The sequence below is a fragment of the Pristis pectinata genome, chromosome 15 (assembly GCF_009764475.1).
Source record: "Pristis pectinata isolate sPriPec2 chromosome 15, sPriPec2.1.pri, whole genome shotgun sequence".
Taxonomy (NCBI): domain Eukaryota; kingdom Metazoa; phylum Chordata; class Chondrichthyes; order Rhinopristiformes; family Pristidae; genus Pristis; species Pristis pectinata.
The window spans coordinates 25,730,916-25,752,675 of NC_067419.1; the positions used below are offsets into that span (position 1 = coordinate 25,730,916).

The following is a 21,760-nucleotide window of genomic DNA, read 5'->3' on the forward strand; positions in this document are numbered from 1 at the left end:
AGACAGCAGCCGGAATTGAACCCGAGTCGCTGGCACTGTAAAGTGTTACACTAACCGAAGGTGGGACTGGTGGATTGATCTTACACAGTGCCAGCATGGACTCAATGAGTCTAATAACCTCTTTCCATGCTGTAATAATTGTACGATTTGGTACAATCATCCTGTTCAACCTGAAACAAGTGGTTTGTGGGTGGAGAGCAGAGACAGAGGGCAAGAACAGCTTTTACACTGAAGCAGCAAAATTTGGAGCTGGAACCAAAGATGATAACTTTAATCTTTACAATTTAGTTTGAGGAAATTATGACTTACTAGAAATAGGATGATGTTCACAAACAGTTGGAAAGTATAACAGCATTGGAAATTAGCACAAGTGATAGAGAGCTGGAATTGAGTATCATAGGCATACACTGGAAATTGACCCCATAATTATAGTTAATATTGCCAAGAAAGAGCACATGGATGAAGAAAATGTCAGTGCCTGAGGCTACATAAGTAGTATACAATGGAATGGAACGAGAAGCTAATTGTAAAATTACGTAGGATAAAGTTCACACAAGTCACTATGGAAATAAGTCAGGATACCCACATTGGACTGGCTATAAGAGAGAGGTGTCAGATTTTTGTTTAAAGTAGTACTTTGTTCCTGATCTGTTCCCAGTGATTTTAGAAGAAACTTTGACCAATACTATTTTATTTGCACAATATTTATATTGCTCTACCCTCCTTGGCTTCTATTTAAAGAATGAAAATGCAAGCTTACTTCTATGTATATATTTTTTGCATTATTGCTATTCATATTACAAATACACATGTTCCAAGCTCATTTTTTAAAAAGTAAAACAAACCTTAACACTGCTCAGTTTTAGAGTAAATTATACTTAAACAATTAAAGAATTTCCAGCCACGTCACATGAACTTCAAAAAGCAACTGCATAATTCACCAGTCAAATTGGGGATAAAATGTTTTCTTTATTTTCATTCATGAACATTCTAGCATAGTCACCGTGTGCCATCAGTTATTGAAAACGTCACAAAAACTTCATCTATAAAAAGATGATCTGGCAGCTTTGTATACAACATTCAGAACGTTTGGAATCAGTCGATGTTTGCCAACAAAACACTGCATATGGTGCTTTAAGTTGTAAGAAAACACTGACCCTCAGCAAGTGTACTTAATATATACAAAAATATCATACAAGACATAATACTGTAAGCAAGTTTGATACAGTTTGGATATTTTGACATCTTATCAAGATTTAGGAAGCAAAATTAATTGTACAAACATTTTTTAATAAAATACAGTCATTTAGGCTTTCATGTGCTTTGACAACAAATTACATTACTGAAAAGTGATAACTCAGCTTGTTGCAAAAGGAATCAGAGTTGAAGAGAAATCCAGTACTAGCATTTTAATAAATGCTGAATAAGATTAATGTATTCCTATGAGCTTACATGTAATCACTAAACAGCATATAAATACTAAACATATATTAGGAATTTGTTCTTCCAACATTCAATGTTGTAAGTTAATATGGCTGAATTCTTATAAAAACTTATGTACAATCTTAATAGATAAACATTTGGCAACGCAACAACATTCACACTGTATAATTTGCTCTTTGAATATTAAAAAGCTCAATTTGTGAAAACTCCTACAGAATTTTAATTTATATTAAAAACTTAATATTCACTACACTGTATTCTCTTTAATTCACCCGAGTGTTTACCTTTTTTAATAAAATCTCCATACTATTATTTTTGATGTCTTGTAGTACAAAGTCATTGCACAGAAACTAGGCATAGGATTAAAGATGTGTTGCATCTGCATTCATGTTATAAACTGGAGATGATTTTAACTGATTAGGGCAGCCCTTTGTACTAACTACTAGCTGGATACAGCATGCACAAAGGCAACCTAGAGCAACTGGAATTTCTCAAAATAAACTGTTGAAGAATTAGACATCTGTAAATGCACTACCTTCTGAGGCCAGATTATGTTGAAAACTTGTATGACAGAGGTATACCAGGGTTATTTTTCAATGAAAAGAAATAATTAACTTAGCTCCCTGGATCTTGGGTCTGGTCAGCGATAGTAGGTGCAGTAAACAGGTCATGGGAGCAGAGTAAACAGATGTTAAAGTATCCTGAACCTCTAAAAAGGTAAGTGCATTTGTTTTCATCTTTATTAAACTAAACAGTTTTAATACAGTTTTTGTTTAACTGATCCTGTATTGATTTTCTCCACAGAGTTTTACCAGTGCTGCTACACAAAATTATCTGAACATCTAATATATAACAGTACTTGTATCCATAATGCGTTTTTACAGCAGCCACGGAAGGGCAATTAATAGAGCAGTAACATTACAATTAGTGTATTTTACATTTACAAATAATAACAAATTTAATCAATCCTAATTAAAACATTAGAAATCCTGAATTTCTGTACAATTACAATATTTGTGTTGCTTTCAACCAAAGTCACTCTTAGATCTCTGGCAATCTTAGCTTCTTCAGAGACAAAGATATCTAAACTCGTTATTTGAAAGTGATCAACCAGATTCCCCTGAATATTTGAGTCTACTCTTTTGAGCTTCAAATTGTCACTAGAAGCTCTTAGTTCATTGTTTTGTAAGGTACCTGGATGAAAGCACAGGAATAGGAATTACTTTGTATGAATATTTGCTCAAACATTCATGGGAAAATGTGAATATTATGTTCTGCCCAAGTAGATAATCTATTCAAAATCAAGGGATAATGTTCACCATGGGTAATGGTACAAAGCAACAAATAGCAAGTCAGCAGTCAGTTTTAAATTGTCTGCTTTTGATTACTGTGGGAAAAAATGTAAAAGGATTTGCTGGTTTATCCATCATTGTGTTTCGTTTCACCAACAATGACTTCAATATAAATGCAATGGTTGTTCTAGAAAGACCCCAAAGGGCTCAAAATAATGTGGGAAAATGGTATTTAATCGAGAGTTTGGAAATGGCATTAGGGATTTGTGAGCCATTGGTAATCATTGTGAGCAGGTTATTAAAACCAGTAGTTTGGAGATGGCTTGCAAAAAGAATTCATATTCAAGAAGCAGAACAAAAAAAAGATATGAGAAACTAAAATCCTAATGATCTTAATTAGTACATTTGAGATTACCTGCACAAAACAATTAGCAACGTAAATTGTGCCTGACAGACTTCAAGTGCTTTGAGCAAAAGACAGCCCGTATGAATCATGGGAAGTCCTACCTCACGGTGCACTTGCATATTTTGAATAAGTTCCACATGAAAGGCAAATTCCAAGCTTTGGCAACAGGACAAAGTCTGGGAATGGAATAGAAATTAGCTGAATGGTAAAAACTGCTGTATATTCATCAGGTGAGGTGGAAATACTAAGTACTTGCTCAGATGTGTGAGCCATACTTCTAAAATTTGGTTCTGAAATAAAGTCAATGCAATCACATTTTCTAGATAGAATACAACGCAGATGCATTAACTACATTCTGTACTTATCGCACATGAAAGAGGATGAATTTTTAACTTAGGATGTCAGCTATAGTCAGAGGTGGTACTTTTGCAACAGAATCGAATGATTCAAGCACCACTCCAAGATCTGAATTCATAATTTAGGTTGACACCATTGTACTGCTCTGAAGGATAGTACTTTTCTAAAGTTGCTGACTTTTAGATGAAGTGTTAAAACTAGGGTCACATCTGCCTTCTCACTTTATCCTATGGCATTTATATGATTAAGGAAAAAGCAGCCCTGCCAATATTTATTCATCACTCAAAATAATTTAAAGTATTTAATGCCACTTATCATTTGCTGTGTGACCTTGCCACATGCAATTTGGCTGCATGTTTCTCTCTTTTAAGAAACTGACTGCACTTCAAAAATTAATTATAATTGGTGTTATAAAAATACACCGGGGACTGTTCTGAGGAGAGCCATGAGATTCGTGACATGTCTAAAAGTTTGCATTATGGAAAAAAAAACACAAATGTTCTGCTTTTTAGCATAGAATAGTTGCAGAGAACAGACACAGGAAAGAAGAGGTAAATATAAAATACTATAGAAAACAATTGCAAGAATAACAAAAGAGCATCTACGTTGACTGAAAGGCAAATTAATGACCTATTTCAGGAAAATAAACTACATAGAACTGGGTGATCAATATATTAAAGAAATTTTCAATTTTTTTTTGGAGCTGTAAATTTTATAATGACAAGAAGCAATTAGATGCACTGGGATACCATCCTGAACCACATTCGTGGTGTGAAACAATCCAGTGGCATGGTTGGTTCCTTCAGAGGGCAGCCAAGAATTAACCCTGCTGGAATCATATACAAATCTAAGGTGAAGAACAGGAGATTTTATTTTCTTTTTTTAAAAAAAAGAATATTACCAAATCTTTGGATCTTTACAACAATCCCAAAGTTTCAAGGTTGCAATACAGAGGCCATTCATGATTGCTGATACAAATTTGGCAATGACAACTGAACTAGTGACTTACAACAGGACCTTTAAAGGATAGAAGACAAAATGTAAAGCAAAGAACATGCTCACAAATGGCTCAATGTATAACGTATGCTGATCTAAAGCAGATCTGGTTTTATTTCAAATGTGTCTGAAATGGATTTTCCAGGCCACCATGAAAACTCTGATTAAGTATCTGATCAGAAACTCTGTGGTTAGTAATTGAAATTACTCTGTGAAATGGTACACAGAAAATGGCAAAAGATATGCAACATTGGCTGCTGCTGGCATCACAGATACTGTATGGGCACTCCTGCTATCTTCAATTGGTGAACCTCAGCACTGTTGATGAAGTATTTAACCTCAGGGTAGTAACATACAAACCAGTGCTATGTTCATCTAACATTCACACAAATGAAGTTTTCAGCAAGGTTTGCTGGATAGCAGTGAGCAGTAGATTCGCACTTACTTTGGGATATCGAAAGGAATTATGGTGAACTTAGTATCTTCCAAAAGTAGATTGACTCAATATAAACCTGGTGCCAATAATACAAAATAGGGTGTTTGCATTATTCTATGGGGTTTCTAATTGTCTACAATTTCCTGAAACAGTGAGCAGGCTGCATATAGCACAAGTATGTACAATTATAGCAGCATATGACAGAGGGTGGTTTAACCTTCAGGAGACTGAAAAGAAACAAAACAATTGTTTAGAGATCTTAGTCTCTGATGATCACACTGAGTATCTGGTTAGGAAAGAAATTATGGCAATATATAATTTTAAAACCAAAAAAGTAGCCATGCTTCAGCTGAAAACAAAATAGCCATTATTCTGGTGCACATTTTTAATAAAGTGTGTTTGTGGTCCAGTAATATCCTTCTTATACCATAGTAATATAACTGTTACAATTATCTATGTTAGTGAAAAATATTGTAAAAATCCTCTTCATAACTTCAATACATACTTGCATTTCAGAAACCACTCGACAGAGAATTAAATTGTAATTCTACTGTATCCTATTTTAATACATTACTTCAATATTGACATCAGTCAGTAAGTTTTCCAAGAAATATCCCTTTTGGATATAAACATTCACTTCCCTTTTACACATGTCAAGATGCAGTGGTAAATAGTGACCTCAGTGCCACTCTGAATCTTACATACATTTTGTGCTTTTCTAATGAATGTTTAAATTAGCCCTTTTATCAATCTGTTTGAAGTTTAATGTAATGCAATTCTTAAAAACACTTATCCTTTCCATTTTGAAATCCTGAAAAGAAATTCCATGTAATCATCTTGGCGAATCCTCTTGGAATTTTTCTTCAGAGCCAAATTTCAAAATATAGTTTATATTAATTAAATGAATGAATACTCCATTAGCTGTTGGGGTTGATAAAGGCCTCTGGCACCAGAATAACTAATCCCTTTATAAAACTAGCCAACAACCAGACCAGAACTTCAATATACCTTGTGCAACCGAAAAGTATTCAGGCAGGCACCTGATTGACAGAAAATAAATTACATCCAAGCATTTTTAAAACTGAAGAAGATAGGCTCTTGTTTTAGAGGTTAGAAAAATGACTAATCTAATGTGTAAAGGGATAAAGATAGAACATGTAATAAACTTTTTAACAAATTGCATAAATCGCCGAGTTTCAGTTTAAACCCTAAGTCTGTATAGCGTCAATTATATTATTACATTTCAAGTGACTACTCAGGTTGCAAAATTTGCTGTTGCCTCAGTAGAAACCATTGCTTCACAATCCTTCCAAGCTAAATCCCATTTTGTAAAATTACGTATTAAAATGCAGACAGAACTTTTATATTGATAGAACAGAAAAATCCTGCATGATGTAATATTTTTAAATATTTTACATTACGTGCAAATTAGCCTAAACAATCACCTAACCTCAATCTGTACCCAATTTAGGGCATGATTCTTTACCCATGTGCAAAATGATCACCATGCAATATCAAAATCTAAATACTTCTGGGGAAAGGATTGGAAGGACGTTTCTATGGAGTGAAAGGAAGTATAGTGAAAGAAGGCATATGTGAAACAAACTGGTGTAGACTTGTTCATATGAATAGTCTGTGCTATAAATTGTGTGAGATTCTTCATGAACACTGTGTGCTACAAGAGAGTTGTAGAAGCAAAGATTTACTGTATTTGCTTTCCTGAAATGCAAGCCACTTACGATACTGTGAAAAAAACCAAACTGTTGGAAATAATCTGCAAGTCAAGAACAAATCTTTGGAGGAAAACGGAGTTAACGTTTCTGGTCGATGGTCATCAACTTGCAGAGTATTTCCAGCAATTATTTTAGATTTCCAGCAACCAAGGTATTCTGCTTCTGAATTTGGCTCTGCTAATTGAGGGTGGTGGCCTACTGGGGTTGTTTGCAAGTTTAGGGCTTTTTTTTAATTAAAATTCTCTCTGATGCATTGGTGAAGAGCCGAAACATCTTGGAATAGAAATCTGTCCTTCGGGCCATGTGCCAAATGGGTGGTATAGTGGTGTTATGCATTACTTAAAATTTAACTGTGTAAGTGAATGGAACTGAATTTCAAAAACAATGTACTATCATATGAACAAACCTCTCCAGGATGTTCAGAGAAGTCTATACTGACCCATATCCAATTTTAATAGTAGCACGGCCCTGGAATGTAACAATGTTGTCACTGTTAGCTTACTTGGCAATCACGATTTTCACGTGCCCAGTACCTCTCTAATCTGCTCAAGGCAGTCCAAGATTAGTCAAGGCCTGGTACAAATCCAAGGGCAATTTTATTCAATGACAAATGAATGTGTAGAGCAACAGCTGTGAACTCATTGTTCAAGTATTATCAGTTAAACAATGGATTATGTCACTTAAACATTGCGGCCCCTCACTGTTCCCCCAGGTTCTCATTCTATGCCTCACTAAGTCTTTCTCTTGTTGCTTTGTGTTTTAAAGCCTTAACTGACTGGCCTTGCCTGCATCTCTCTTTATTACATAGTCAAAGGGAAGACCAGCCAGGTAACTTTTGTTCTGAACAAGTATAATGGATGTGATGTGTTAAATCAGTAAATAAAACTAATGAATTGCTTATTGTTTACAGTCTCGGGGAAGATTTCTTTTGTGCCTTTTTAAAAACTGTACACATACTTTGTATCAAAATACAATCCTTATTTTTTTTCTGTTCTTCCCTCACTGGTCACAGCAAAGGTTCCAATTATCATCCCAAACCCAATCTCCATCCTGACTCATGGGTGACATATTTTCATTGTTGAAAATGTGCAACTGAAGATTGTAGCTAGGGTGTGGCAAACATTTGGGCACTCTTCAATTTCTTGGCAAAATGCTTACAAATGAAATGAGAGAGAGAGAAAGAGAGAGGGAGAGAGAGAGAAGATTTGGGGGTAGGAGTCAGTGAAACATAAATAAAAGAACTCTCTCCTTTTAGACAAAAACATAATGAGAGTATGAAATATACGCATATAATCTTGTGTGCATTCTTGAAAATATTAATTGATGCTGAACAGCATAGTTGCTTCCACATCAGTTATTTTGGCTAATGATGATTCCAAAATAAAAGGCATGCATATTAATAGCAGTAATGTTGCTTGTCACAGGTAACCTGCAAATTAACTATTTTCTCCATACTAACCTTTAGTGTAAAATAATTTCAATATATATTTACAGAATCTCTATAACTAATGGATATATGCAAGTGGTCAAAATTGTTTAAGTTTAAGGTGCCAACCTGGATCCTTTTGGTCAAACTACCATTTAGGTTGAATAGAATACACATCTCCGCAAGTGCCACAAATGATTTTCTTCCGTTTCTCTATAGTTGTGAAACTTTGCGAGGTTGAGATCTAGGTCTGACAAGAATTTCATCCATTCTGTTTTCGCCTTCTGACCTATGTACACGTAATACATGGGGTTTAGGAGGAAGAGCTGGTGGTTCTGCACTGGCAGGAACAGACAGGCTATGAGGTAGAGGAGCTCGACGTCTTGACGTTCCAGTGCTTTGTTCAGATAAATTGTAGCGTGGTGGCATACAAGCAAAGGTTCCATTCTCCTTTTTAATTAATTCCTCAGAGCCAATTAAGGTACATGTAATTGTTCCATCAGTCAGGGTAGTTTCAGTTACACTTCCCCTGCTCAGAGAGGAGATACCACTGCTACTACTTCCAGACAGCACGGGAGAATTGTAAACTGGCCCCAAAGACTGATAATCAGTAGGTGAAGGTGTCAATGATTGAACAGAACCCTGCAGGGCAAGAGGAGAATATGCAAAACCATGAGGTGGATTTCATGCAGCATGTAACTATGTCAAAGTGCACCAAGGCATTCTAGAGACAATTAATACAGGTTCATACAGGTAATTTTTGGTGTCAGAATAATCAAAAGTGTTTACACATCTATTTGTTGATGTTAATGGCCCACTTCTATTTCCAGTACTTGATTTCCTATAATTATAGTTTTTTTTACAATTATTGATCTTAACATTTTTAAGCTAAAAGTTTACTGGTAGAAATCTGGAAAAATCTTATCCCAGCACATTTTATCAATAGTGTTTCCACACCACTAAAAAAACAAGACCTGTGTTTGATGATTATGCACTGGTCCCATCAGGAGAAACTAGAAGATGTCTGATATACACTTTTAAATTTTTAAAAAAGCTGATAACAGGAACATCAAACATCCCAACACCTTAGCCTCAATGTCCACACATGCTGTTGTAAGCATAATTACAGCTGTAGTGAAATACAAGCTGAATTATTTTTCAAAACTAAATTTCCATCTGAAATAATACAAAAATTAATAAACCCACCTGTTTAAAACTCCTGTCCTGAAAATGCATCTAACTTAATTATTATTCATGAAGTCCACTGGGCCCAACATGTCCATGCTGACCAGGACATCTATCTGAGCTAGTCCCATTTACCTGCATTTTGCTCATATCCCTCTGAACCTTTTCTATCCATGTACCTGTCCAAATGTCTTATTGTAACAAAAGAAATTTTAATTGTCTGGCTGTGCCAACCTTGGCAATGCAGGTGGCTGGATGTGACTGGAGCTTTTCCTTAAGCAGGTGACGGTGTCAATGATTGAAAAAGTTTTCTTTTCTGTCCCAAATTAAGACAGTATGACCATTGTAGATGGGACTAAAGTAGGAACATTTTACTATTGTACTGTTACACACTACTATTGCTACAGTGCACAATGATGCAGAATGCAAATCCAAATACGTCCATAATTCAATGATTCACTTTTTATCAAAACATAAAATGATAGAAAGGTATTTTAATGCAATAGGAAGTCAGAAATATGAAATTTCAGATTATTATTAACTTTAACATTCTTATTTTCAAACCTGATATCTGAAACCCAGGATATCAATCTCATCCTTTTATTGACTCCAGAATTTTAATTTGCCTTTTTTTTTAATAAAAAGGGTATTCACACATCCATTTCTCTTGAATACATCTGTCTAATACTTAATTGTAAAGATCTGTTGTATCATTCTAATGATAATTCCTTTCTTGTTTGTCTGTCTGGAATTTATATAAATGCGACCACATCGATATGTTTTTCGGTCTCCTATTTTTCCTGTTGATGAACATCAGAAAATATCATTTTCTCTGCCACAAATATTGTGATCTACTGTGTTGCTGGGAATACACCATAGCGCAGGTAGCATCCATGGGGAGAACAAAGGAATTAAGACCTTGGGGACAACAGAACCTTCACCCTAAATGTTAATTCCTGTTACTCTCCACAAAAGTTGCCTGACATATTGAATGTCAATTATTTTTTGCTTTTACTTCAGTTTTAAAGTATCCAGAGTTTGTTTGCTTTTGAGTATGTTTACAAAGAGTTGGTTTACATTGCTCAAAATAGATTTTACAAGGAGATAAAAATATTGAACATTACGCAAAGATCGACCAAGAAATATAAAAGTTGTAATAGTCCTGATAGAGGGGATATTTCAATCCTACAAAAATGTTCATTTGCACAAGAGTAATTAGAATTCTGTAACTGTCTTAAATGGAAGAATATCTTAATGGTGTGGAACTCTGCCTCTACCATCAGTTTTTTTCTACATCTCAGAACAACCACATTTATTTTAAACCAAATCTTGTCGAAGAGAATCAAGCATGGTTGATGTTTTTGAGCATCTTCTAGAAATAATGTTGGCTCAGTTGATGATTTCCAGGATTAATTTTGATGGTAAATTTAATTGATGTTGGTGGGATAAGATTTCCAGGTCTGATCAAGTTTAATCCTGTAGCAAGTTTTAGACAGTCATTTGAGTTGACAAACCTCTCATTCTCACAGCCCTATCCTGCTTGGATACATTACTTTGATTTATTTTTAACCATTTCCTGAGTCACCTTGATGACGTGTACTAAATATGTACAAGAGAATATTGTGCGTTATACAATATTTAAGGCCTCATTTATTGATACTATGGCCAAGCCAGCCAGAGAGCAGATGATTGCATAAATCAATCAAGCTTGGTAAACATACTCCTGTAAATATATTCGATTGATTTTTTTTGCTTATGATTTATATATATAGCCATCCTCCACTCACTGCTTTTTTTCTAGAAAAAATTGTGTATTTGTGTTTCTATTTCTAATTTACTGTTTTTTTCTGTATGCATTCCCATTTTTTTAAATTAGGAATGGATTTTTCTACCGGTTAATAACTCATATTGATCTGTGTAATTCACAAAGTTAAACGACTTGTACCCTGCTGAAATAGAAACATTTCTTTTGTTATCAACACTCATACCTTATGAGGAGATCTGGGAAGTGCAGGTGGAGTATCAAATGCCTGTGGAGAAAAGGATCTGTATGTCTTTGCAGGTGAACCTGTACCAGCAAATAAAAAAGAAAATCTACTGGTATTCCGATGGCAAAATGATTTCTATAAACTATTATTTACTACAACATAATAGAATTAGTGTAATTCATGGCTCATAATAAATCTGGCGCAGTCAACAATGGACAAGTTCTCAGAGTGACATGTTTTAGTCAGTTTGCATGCATACAAGATATCCAAGTACCAAAGCATGTACATGGAAACAGTGGCGAGTGGTGTTTGCTTTGTTATACCCTTTTTCATCCTCTGGATATTTGGGTGCTTATATATTTCACTCCCCTTCCACTGCATCTCCCTTACCCCTGCCAGCCCCCCCACATGGTCAGCCGATCTCCCAGAAAACATGAAAAATGTGCAATAACTACAAGGCATCGTCATTTCTTGATTACAGATTAGGTATTAGTTAATACTTCTTAAATAAAAAGCCATATGAAAAGCATTTAGCTGCACTGTGTGAAATGTATTTTGTATGCACAGTTAAAATGCCTGGAGCTAAGCAGCAGTTTCTGCTGAACATTTTTCACCAAAAAGCCTGCAACAGTCTCACTCATATAAGTTTGTTAGCTGAATGGCTTAAATCATAATCACAATGAGGTAAAGACAGTCCAGATATCTAACATCTGGAGGTCCAAAATTTCAATCAGGATCTGGATAATTATTTTTAAACATACACTTGGATTTTTAATTTTGCTTTTAAGAATAATAACCTCAATGGTACTGATGATGTATTGAATATTTGAAGGTCTGACTCAAACTGCAGCATGACTTCATTGATTGTTCATCATATTAAATACTATCTCTCAGAAATAAACTGATTCCTGAAATAAAACTTGCAGCTGAGAGAAAAAAAAAGTGCATTAGATTCTTACTATAACAGCAGTATTCAAACCCATAGATGTTGTAGAATCTGGCGGGGGGGTGGAAGTAATCAGAATATAGGGAGAATAAAAAACAGTGAGAATAACATAAGATTAGTGTTTCCATGCTGTATCTCTATTAATCCATATGACAAAGAACTTTCATTTATATTGTGTATTCAGCAAAGAAAAACTTTCCAAAGAGCTTCATAGAGTCACAAGACAATTGTTGAACAGAAAGTCCTTGGGGTACAAGTATATAGTCCCCCTGAAAGCAGCAACACAGGTAGATAGGGAGGTGAAGACATATGGCATGCTTGTTTTTAATCGGCTGAGGCACTGAGTACAAGAGTTGAGATGTCATGTTATAGTTGTACAAAACATTGGTTCGGCTGCACTTCGAGTACTGTGTGCACTTCTGGTCGCCACGCTACAGGCAAGATGTGATCAAGTTAGAGAGGGTGCAGAAAATAATCATGAATATGTTGCCTGGACTGGAGGGCTCGGGTTATAAGGAACAATGAGATAGTCTGGGTCTGTTTTCCCTAGAGCAAAGGAGGGTGAAAAGTGACAGTCATAGAGGTAAATAAAATAATGAGAGGCACGGATAGGGTGAATAGTCAGAGTCCGTTTCCCATGATAGGAATATCTATAACTAGAGGGCACCAGTTTAAAATGAGAGGGAGGAGGTTTAAAAGGGACCTGAGATGTAAGTTTTTTCCACACAAAGAATAGTTAGTATCTGGAATGAGCTGGAACAATAACAACATTTAAGAGGCATCTGGACAAGTACTTGAATGAATAAGGCATAGAGTGACATAGAATTAATGCAGGCGTGGGATTTGTATGATGGTTGGCATGGATGTGGTGAGCTGAAGAGCCTGTTTCTGTGCTGTACCACTATATGACTCAAACCAAAGGAAGTTGGAATGATTTAAAATCTTATTGATACAGAAGAGAAGAGGAGATGTTAGGAGAAAATTTCAGAGCATAGAGCTAAAACGTGTGAAGGCATTAATGCTGGGATGAAGAAAGGGATGCTTAAGAAGTCAAAGGCAGAAGAATGGAATGTTTGTGGGTGAAGTTGGAGGGAAAGGACGTTGGTGGGATGGCATTTGGGGAGGAGGACGGCAGAGCCCAACATAATTGTAGAGGGATAGACATGACGAGAAAGGGATTTAAATACAATGGTAGTAATTCTAAATTTTAGGTATTGGGAGACAAACGTCAAAGATGTCACAGACAATGGATAAATACATTACATGTACAAAATAATTTGGTCAATACATTTTTGGGCCAGCTGCTTTTTTTTTTAAAAGGATGAAAGGTGAAGGATCATACCCAAATATCTTAGAACAGTTGATTATCAAGATGCCAAAAGTGTGGATGAGAATTTATGAATCATATAGGAATAATGGTTGACAATGCAATGAAAATGGAATCAGATAGTCTTTATGAGGAGGATATGAGGTTCAGCAGCACGATGAGGATGCGGGAATAAAAACAATAGTTTGTTTAATATTTATTACAAAATTAATTAAATTATCCAAATTAAATTAACTTCATCTGGTACTTTTAAAATCACTGATTGATGTTATTAGTATGTTGGTGAGAATGATATTCTACCACCACTCTACACACTCAAGGACACACAACAAATTCACCAAAACACTTCATGGACATCTTGAAACCATGGCAAAGTAAATGAATGCAAATCATTATTGAATGTTAAGGGAAATTGGTTTTGATAAACTAAATGAAAAGCAGTTATTAATTGAATTTTGTCAGTGAGTTTGCTATAAAATTAACTGATAGTGGTTATATCAAAATACTTGTGGTTTGAAGATTTCAAAACCTGGAGTTAAACTATGTGATGTTTTACCTGTCTGTGTTGGTCTGGGTGGGACAGGAGGAGACACCAGTCTTGCATTGTCTGGTACACAGGTTCGAGCTTCCTTACCACTGTCTAGGCTCCAACTACTTGGAGTTGGGTTCATTACTATGAAAGAATATGTGCATTGTTTAGTGTGCTGAAACATGTCCCTAATTAAATATATTTCATTACTGTACAGTTACTACTATTTGTTTTAGTAGATTGTTGTGGTGCTCACTGATCTATATTCATTCCCTGCATTCCAATATCTTCAACTTAAAGTTTTCATTTTTATGTTTAAATTTCTTTAGGACCTAGCCCATCCTAATCTCTGTAACCTACTCCAGCCCCATGTCATTCTGTCAACTTTGTAACTGTTCAAATCTGCCCACTTTTGCACCTTTCACCCCTCGTCCCTTCATATGCCCACATCCCATAGCTCTCGAATTTCTTCCTCAAAAATCTCTCCTCCTTTAGGGCCCATCTTTGTGATTATATTTTTGGCTCTCTCTCCTAAAAGGTCTTTCTTTAGTTCAGCGTCTTCTTATGAAGAGTTTTAAGTTGACGACAGCATATAAATTGCTATTAGCAAATCAGCAAGTATTTTAATACAGTCCATGACAGTTGTAAATGATCAGAGAATGTTTAAGGTAGGATGGGGTGGAAGCTGTGCCACTTTGGAATCAGGGAAACTGGAAGAATAGTTTCCTTCACTCCCTGTTGAATTTAACTGAGTCTGATTAATCTGTGATTTCCTGCCACAGTGAGCCACATTAAAAACAGTCAGGCCGTTGGACATACAGTACTATGATCATTCTGGATGAACACATTCCAGTCGACTGAATTGTTCCAAACACTAATTCTGGAAACTAGTTTGGAATGGAGGTGAGGATTGTAGCAAGGAGATGAAAAGATCCAAATAGTGAAGGGTGGGAAAGCTGTGGCTTGGGGGGTTTGGTGGGTGCTGATTGAGAGCAATCTGACTGAGGAACAATTTAGCTGGAACCTGCTATTGTCCTATTCCTTAGTCGTCAGTTCCTAATACAACATAGCACTCATAATTCTCTCATGTAACATTAGCATGGACAGAATTGCACATTCAGAAATGTATATGGTATGATCTAAATTCCCCCAACAAAAGACTGATAAAACTTATTTTAGCCTGCACCGGAGTAATTATATTAGTATACACTAACAATTATGAGAATGTGAAAAGTGATCTCAGAATATTCCTTCAAACTGAATTGAAGGAATTTGACAAGGGGAAGCAAGGGAAACAAATTTAAGACATTTAAAACTAGTTTTAGCAACCCACTCTCTACTCAAAAGTGATCAATGTATTGAATGCACTTCAATAAAAGGAGAAGAAAAAGGAATAGAAGTAAGCCATTCAGCTTTTTGTAATTGCTCCACCATTCAATAAGGTTGTGAATGATCTTCTACCTCAGCACCACTTGCCTGCACTAACCCCACATCCTGTGATTCCCTAATTGAGTAGTGGAGTGGAAACCCTCGAATAGTTTAAGACACATTTGGATACAGACACAAAATGAACATTGGATCATTCTGGATGAACAGATTCCAGTCAACTGAATTGTCCCAAACTCTAATTCTGATCTCTGCTCTTGAATTTCAGATTGACCAACCTGTACTCCATTAACCAATGCAGTACTACAGCAATGGTTAATTCCCATTAACCGTTGTAAAATAATGCAAAATAAGAAACTATAGCATTGACCCACCTTTTTCAGGTGCAGATAAATTGGGATCACTTCGGGGCATGCATGAGTCACCAATTTGCTGGGTAAGTGTCTGCTGAGACACAAGAGTTTATTATAAGTAATGTGAGAACTCAAAGATTAAAGGTTCATTAAAGGTGTATAGCATAATGTACCTACTGGAAACATGACAGTATTGTAAGGTAAAGTTTGGCAAAATTATGATATTAAACTTCTCAACAATTTGTTCATAACAAGGGATAGTTTTGAAAAACAGACTCAAAAAGACACATTTTGAATTTTATTTATCAAGATTTCTTTTGCAGAATATTAAATTTTGCACATAGCAACATTTAAAATGGAAACACAAAAGAATATAGGTGCTGGAATCTGGTGCAAAAAGCAAACTGCCGGAAGAACTCAGCAGGTCAAGCAGCATCTGTGGAAGCAAAGGGATAGTCAACATATCGGGTCGAGACCCTGCATCAGGACATCTGAAATGTTGACTATCCATTTGCTTCCATCGATGTTGCTTAGGCCGCTGAGTTCCTTCAGCAATTTGTTTTTTGCCTTTAAAATGGAAAAATAGCTTCGCAAAAAGCTTTTCACTAAATTGCACCTACAAAGTTTAAAGCAGTACAGTTGTCACAGCTGACGTTGCAACTTTTAGCAATGCCATTGTCACTGGTGTACAGTGAATAAAACAAAATCAGCATTACAATCTCCCAAGTTTATAAATATGTAAGATAACTGAGTTGGTCAATTTTACAATAGTTAGCCTCACTACATTTTAATTAAGTGCAAAACAAAAATAACCTGAAATAGCCTTCCTTCTGTACTTGTGCCAGTCTTAAAGGCCTTACAATTCAGTGTTTACATTGGCTCACACACACCATCTAGTTGTTTCAGTTCTTAGTTCAGAATTGACAAATAATTTTCACCTCCATCCCATCCTGTTGCTAAGTCCACACTTTCTGTTCCCTGTTAAAAACATAATAAATTGGGCCTTCATCTAAATAGTTTAACCCAAACCAACCGTATTTGAGAGGTGGGCCAGATGAAGGGGGAGAGCTTTACAGGCAGGAGAAATGGCAGAGTCATTTAAGACAGCTTACAGAAAAGCCAGGGGTTAAATTTGGTTTCCACAATAATCCTGTTTTGGTAGATGACCACAGGGTCAACAACATTTATAAGATTCAGCTAAATGTGGAGGAGAGTTCCTAAACTGGTTGTCCTCCATGTCCATTCATGTCTGCAATCCTTAAAGTTAAGGGAGCTAAGATTTGGGCTGGACCAAGAAGCAGCCAGAGCGACTGAGGGGAATCATTTTGATAAATTCAAAGGACCAAGGATGGAGCAGGAGGCATAGTTGGGAAGCCTGATTGCAGCAAGAACACTGTGCAGAATGGAGTTGTGGATGGAAGTGAAATTAGAGCTTTTCTCAGGGACAGACACAGTTAGAAGAAGAGTGGAGTCTGGCTGAGGAACAATGAAAGGAAGATGTATGGTTCCGTCTCTTCAAGTTGGTCTGGATTAAACATTGATACAACTTTCATTTACCATGGCCTAAACACTTCTTACTGAGTGGAACTGGTCTACTTTATTTTGAATGCTTTACTCATCCATGTTTGCAGTTTAACTTTAATTATGAAATACTCAATTTTAATAAGTTTGAGTACTTGAGTTTGCAGTCATGCTTATTTGCAAGAAGTGCTGACACTGACCTTTCCTCATGGTCTGCTTACCTGTGTTGGTTCCATGGATATTGGATAAATGGCACTACAAGGCCGCTCTCTGGGAGAAAGACATGTATTTTCTCTTGAATGTTTGTGCTTATCAGATAGCAGTGGGGAACCTAAAATATACAGAAAGCAAGCATTTTCTTTTAAACCACTTGACTATTATCATAGTTTTGCACATTTTATAATGTTTAACAAAGAATTTGAACCAACTTTAAAAACAGTGGTTAATGTGACTGAACAGACCTACCTCTGGCACTGGATGGAGCTGAGCTTGTAACATTCGGGGAAGCTGAATGTGTGGAGCTTAAGCTTGAGGTAGATGGACTTGCCTACAAAGGATATACAATGCGTTTATTATTAAAGGCAATATTTTGCTTCAAAGGGATAACAGCCCAGAATCTGTATTAGCCACATACCTAAGAGAGAAAAAGATTACACTTGTGTAGGTCACTCAAGGATAACTTGTGGACAAAGATGGCACCAACCACTGTAGAGCAGGGCACTGTGCAGGTAATTCTTTTTTTCAATCAGGAGTAGGAAGTAATTGGGAATAACTTGACAGTCAGCAACATCTCACACACTGGTTTAGCTGGCTATCAAAGCTATTAGTCTTCTGGAGGTAAAAATGTATTTGCATTGCACTTATTCTTTCAGCACTAAGTGATTATCAACACATTCTGGATGAAGTGAAATGTGATAATGATTATTTCTGGGTTGCTTTGTATTTCTCTGGAAATTAGACCAGGCACTTGATGTGAGTCATCCAAGATAATTTCATTGTTGGACATGCAGTAAGTGATGTTATTTCCTGTGTAAAGCTCCTATTTAAGGCACTGTCGGGAAAATTAGTCCACGGTGTCTATCGCAGGTGACAAGGCACAACCGCGCTGTTGTTATGCAGCACCAGATGTGGACCTCACCAAGGTTAAATTCCATACATACCTCTTTCCTTAACAACACTCCCGCACCTCTGCCCACAATCAACACCCTCCTCTCCTCCACACCTCTTTCAGTACCAGCCCTATACACTCACTGATTTCTCACCCTAATCTGCCTGGGCAAATCAGACCTTGATCTTCCAAGACCCCCAGTGGAGGCACTGATTTCCACCCACTCCTGGCCAAGATCCTCATCTCTTCCCCTCTCTATTCTACACCTGATCCTCTGTTCACCACCACCCACAACCCGACTTCATTTCTAACTGCCAACCAGAATCCTCCCCAAATCCCCCACCATGTACCAACACCCTCCAATACTGATTACCAACCCCATCCAAAATCCTCCTGCAGTCAAAATCCTCACTGCAGATACCACTCCACAGCCCTAAATTCCCCAAAAAGCCCTCATCTAAATGGCTGGCCTAAATGATCTCTTCATCCTAGCCCCCTTCAGAATCGCTAGCCTGACCCTTCCACCCACACTGTTCACAGACCTTATACACACCTTCCCTCTCCCAATCCTAATAATTCATTCCAGTCCCCAACCACCCCCTCCATCCCATCCAGGTTATCAATTTGCACATCCTCCCGTTCTCCCTCACCTTAAAAGCCGGATAGAGTTTACAACTGCCCACACCCATGTTGGGCCCTGGACGGCACATTTTCCTCTGAACACTCTGTAGGATGCAATTGGATAAGAGTAAAGCCAGTTCATTAGCCTCCAAAGCACTTTCTTGCAAAATCCCAATCATTAATTTATTTCCAAATAGAAAGGTATAATTTTGACTCTATGTATGATGGAAATTTAGCAAACAGGATTTGTTTATAGACTTGTTCCCATACTTTTATAGCCATCCTCCGTTATAGCATCACTTCTAACTGAATGAGTCACTGAAATGGGGGAGTACTTAAGTAGCATAATAGTATCATGAAATCATACAGTCCATCTTCTGACATTGCCAAGTACTAGAGATATTAGGTGTCCAGTGCTGCTAAGTAGGTTATTTGAAAATGAAAAGCAGAATTAACACTTAATTGAGGGCTTGCTAGATTGCCAGTCCGAATAGTTTTTTTGCCATTTTATCAATGCCATCAGCACATAGAAGATCCCTAAAGACTGCCTAATCTTTTAAATTACTGAAGGCAACAAACACTTTCAGAAGCAATCATTTCTCATCCCTCCCTTTCCCAAGAGATAAAATCTCAAACAATATTACCAGCAGGTTCCAGAAATTGCAGGAAACTCACTGGAATCAACAACTGTTACCTTCATTGGCCAAGGAAAATCTAGCCAATGAAGCAACATTCAATTAATTGTAGTTGAAATTATTGGATTGCTTCCGAGAGCAGCAAATAATTATCTTATTAAACAATTGACTGCTAAGAAAACATGGTGCCATTCCTGCACAGGCATATTTACCGGTTTCTGAGTATAGAGCAGCCAATCCAATCTTAACAAAAAGTAGATAAAAAATCATCCAGATGGTAAAGATAAAAGCCAGTTTTAAAAATACATACAAATATTATTCTTAATTTACAACATAAAGACTATTATATTTAATAATAGGAAATGGCATAACTCATGAGCTGGTTGAATGATAAACTTAGAAACAGTTCACATAAAATCAATGAGTACCAGATCACAAGACAAATCCTATATCATGGTTATAAACAATACAGAAAAAAAGGGCTTCTCAGAGCATTGGGCATTGCCTACAGCATACAAATGTGAAATTTACTGGAATGAGATTAAATTGATGACTGTTTTCAAAAATACACCATTAATTATTCAAGGAATACAGAATGCTTGAAGATAAATATGTGAAATTAGAGAGAAAACAGGAAAATGGCCTTGAGGAATCCAAATTCAGTATAGTTGAAGGGATTGGAGACTACAAATAGCGTCATGCTGTGTTAATATTTCTGGGGAAAAGATACCCAAGCAAATAGGCAGCAATTAAGATAGACAAAGTGTTTATTATTCATAGGAAGAAATGCATAAAATGAGTGCTTATTATTTAAATATTCCTCCAGTGTTAATGCATCATACATAAATGGTAGGCTTCCGAACACTGGAATGGTCACAAGATCAGGGTTGAAGAAAGACTATCAAGTCCTGAGGTCCAGAACAACTTTTGCAATATTGATTTGATGGAGTGTAGTATTATTATGGGGGAGCATAGTCAAATAGTCTTTTCAGAGAGAGGGTTCCATGGGAATGGAACCTGAGCTGCTGCCAACTCCATTCAAATTATCACTGCCTAGCCTGCCAGGTGTTCCTGCTCATCAATTGTACTGCCTTGAATGTTCTGGGGCTTATAGAAACAACAGATCTGCATAAAAGGTACTTCTACTAGCTCAACAAACTATTTGCTTCAATGAATAGGTATACAATAATACAGTGATTTTCATTTATAGAAAACATGATATACCTGCATATGAAAGACTTCATCAGAGCTTTCAGACTGGCCAGTGATGTTGCTAACTTCAGCTGATGCTTGAGATGACAAGGATGAAGAAGAATATCTGTTGAATGCCGGATAACTTAATGGGCTGCAATAAATAGCAGAGCACATCCCACCATTAGCAGCGAAAGTGTAGTTAGTCCCTACAACTGACATAATGGAATGATAATATTGAAATAATAATTGAATGGCTAATTTTTATTCTATAAAAACTCAGTTATTCTACTATTTTTCTTTTTGATTGATGGCACAAGACTAGACTATGATGCAGTGAACATATTCCGTGCTCAGCAGTATGGAAATAAGCTAGGCTCTCAGTGTTTCAATTTGCACAGCAGTTATTTATTGAGAATTTTGTTGATATATGAAGATAACAAGTTATTTCAGGTTTACAGTGGGTTTCCTCATCTGCTTTCACATCTTGGCAACAGCTGATGTAAGCACTCAAGAATTTTCCAAAGGTTGGTTATTCTGTGTTACCATGTTATCTAGGAGAAGGGCATATAGTGCGAGGGATGTTATGGATGGATTGGCAGAGGCGAATCTCCTTGCATCTACTTATATGGATTTCTTCACATGTCAGCCAGAGGCATTTTCCAGATGCCCAAAACTGGAATGTTCCTTGTGTGGACGTGGATTAGATGGAGCGGGCAGAAGAGAGGAGGGCAGGATAGAAAAATGTAGACTTGAACTTATTGAAACATTGATGATATTGGGCAGATCAATATGGAACTCCTTCTGTATGGACAGATGTTTATAGTTATATACTGTACCTTCCATTTTAATTAAATAATGGAAGAAACATCTGCATCACT

General features: G+C 36.5%; 1 protein-coding gene across 19 annotated transcripts in view; it reads right to left on the reverse strand.

Annotated features, from left to right (window-relative positions):
• Positions 1–21,760, reverse strand: part of LOC127578488 (dedicator of cytokinesis protein 4-like) — a 719,988-nt gene that overhangs the window by 413,000 nt on the left and 285,228 nt on the right. For 11 of the 19 annotated variants that reach the window (XM_052030584.1, XM_052030587.1, XM_052030580.1 and 8 more), the window contains 5 exons: positions 20,913–21,033; positions 17,790–17,871; positions 17,546–17,655; positions 15,825–15,897; positions 11,263–11,342 (listed from right to left, as the gene is read on the reverse strand). In XM_052030584.1, coding sequence (XP_051886544.1) covers positions 11,263–11,342; positions 15,825–15,897; positions 17,546–17,655; positions 17,790–17,871; positions 20,913–21,033 — 466 coding nt within the window. Of the gene's footprint in view, positions 1–949; positions 8,732–9,953; positions 10,075–11,262; positions 11,343–14,091; positions 14,209–15,824; positions 15,898–17,545; positions 17,656–17,789; positions 17,872–20,912; positions 21,034–21,760 lie in introns of those variants that run through there. The other 8 variants (XM_052030586.1, XM_052030582.1, XM_052030583.1 and 5 more) reach the window with 7 other exon arrangements.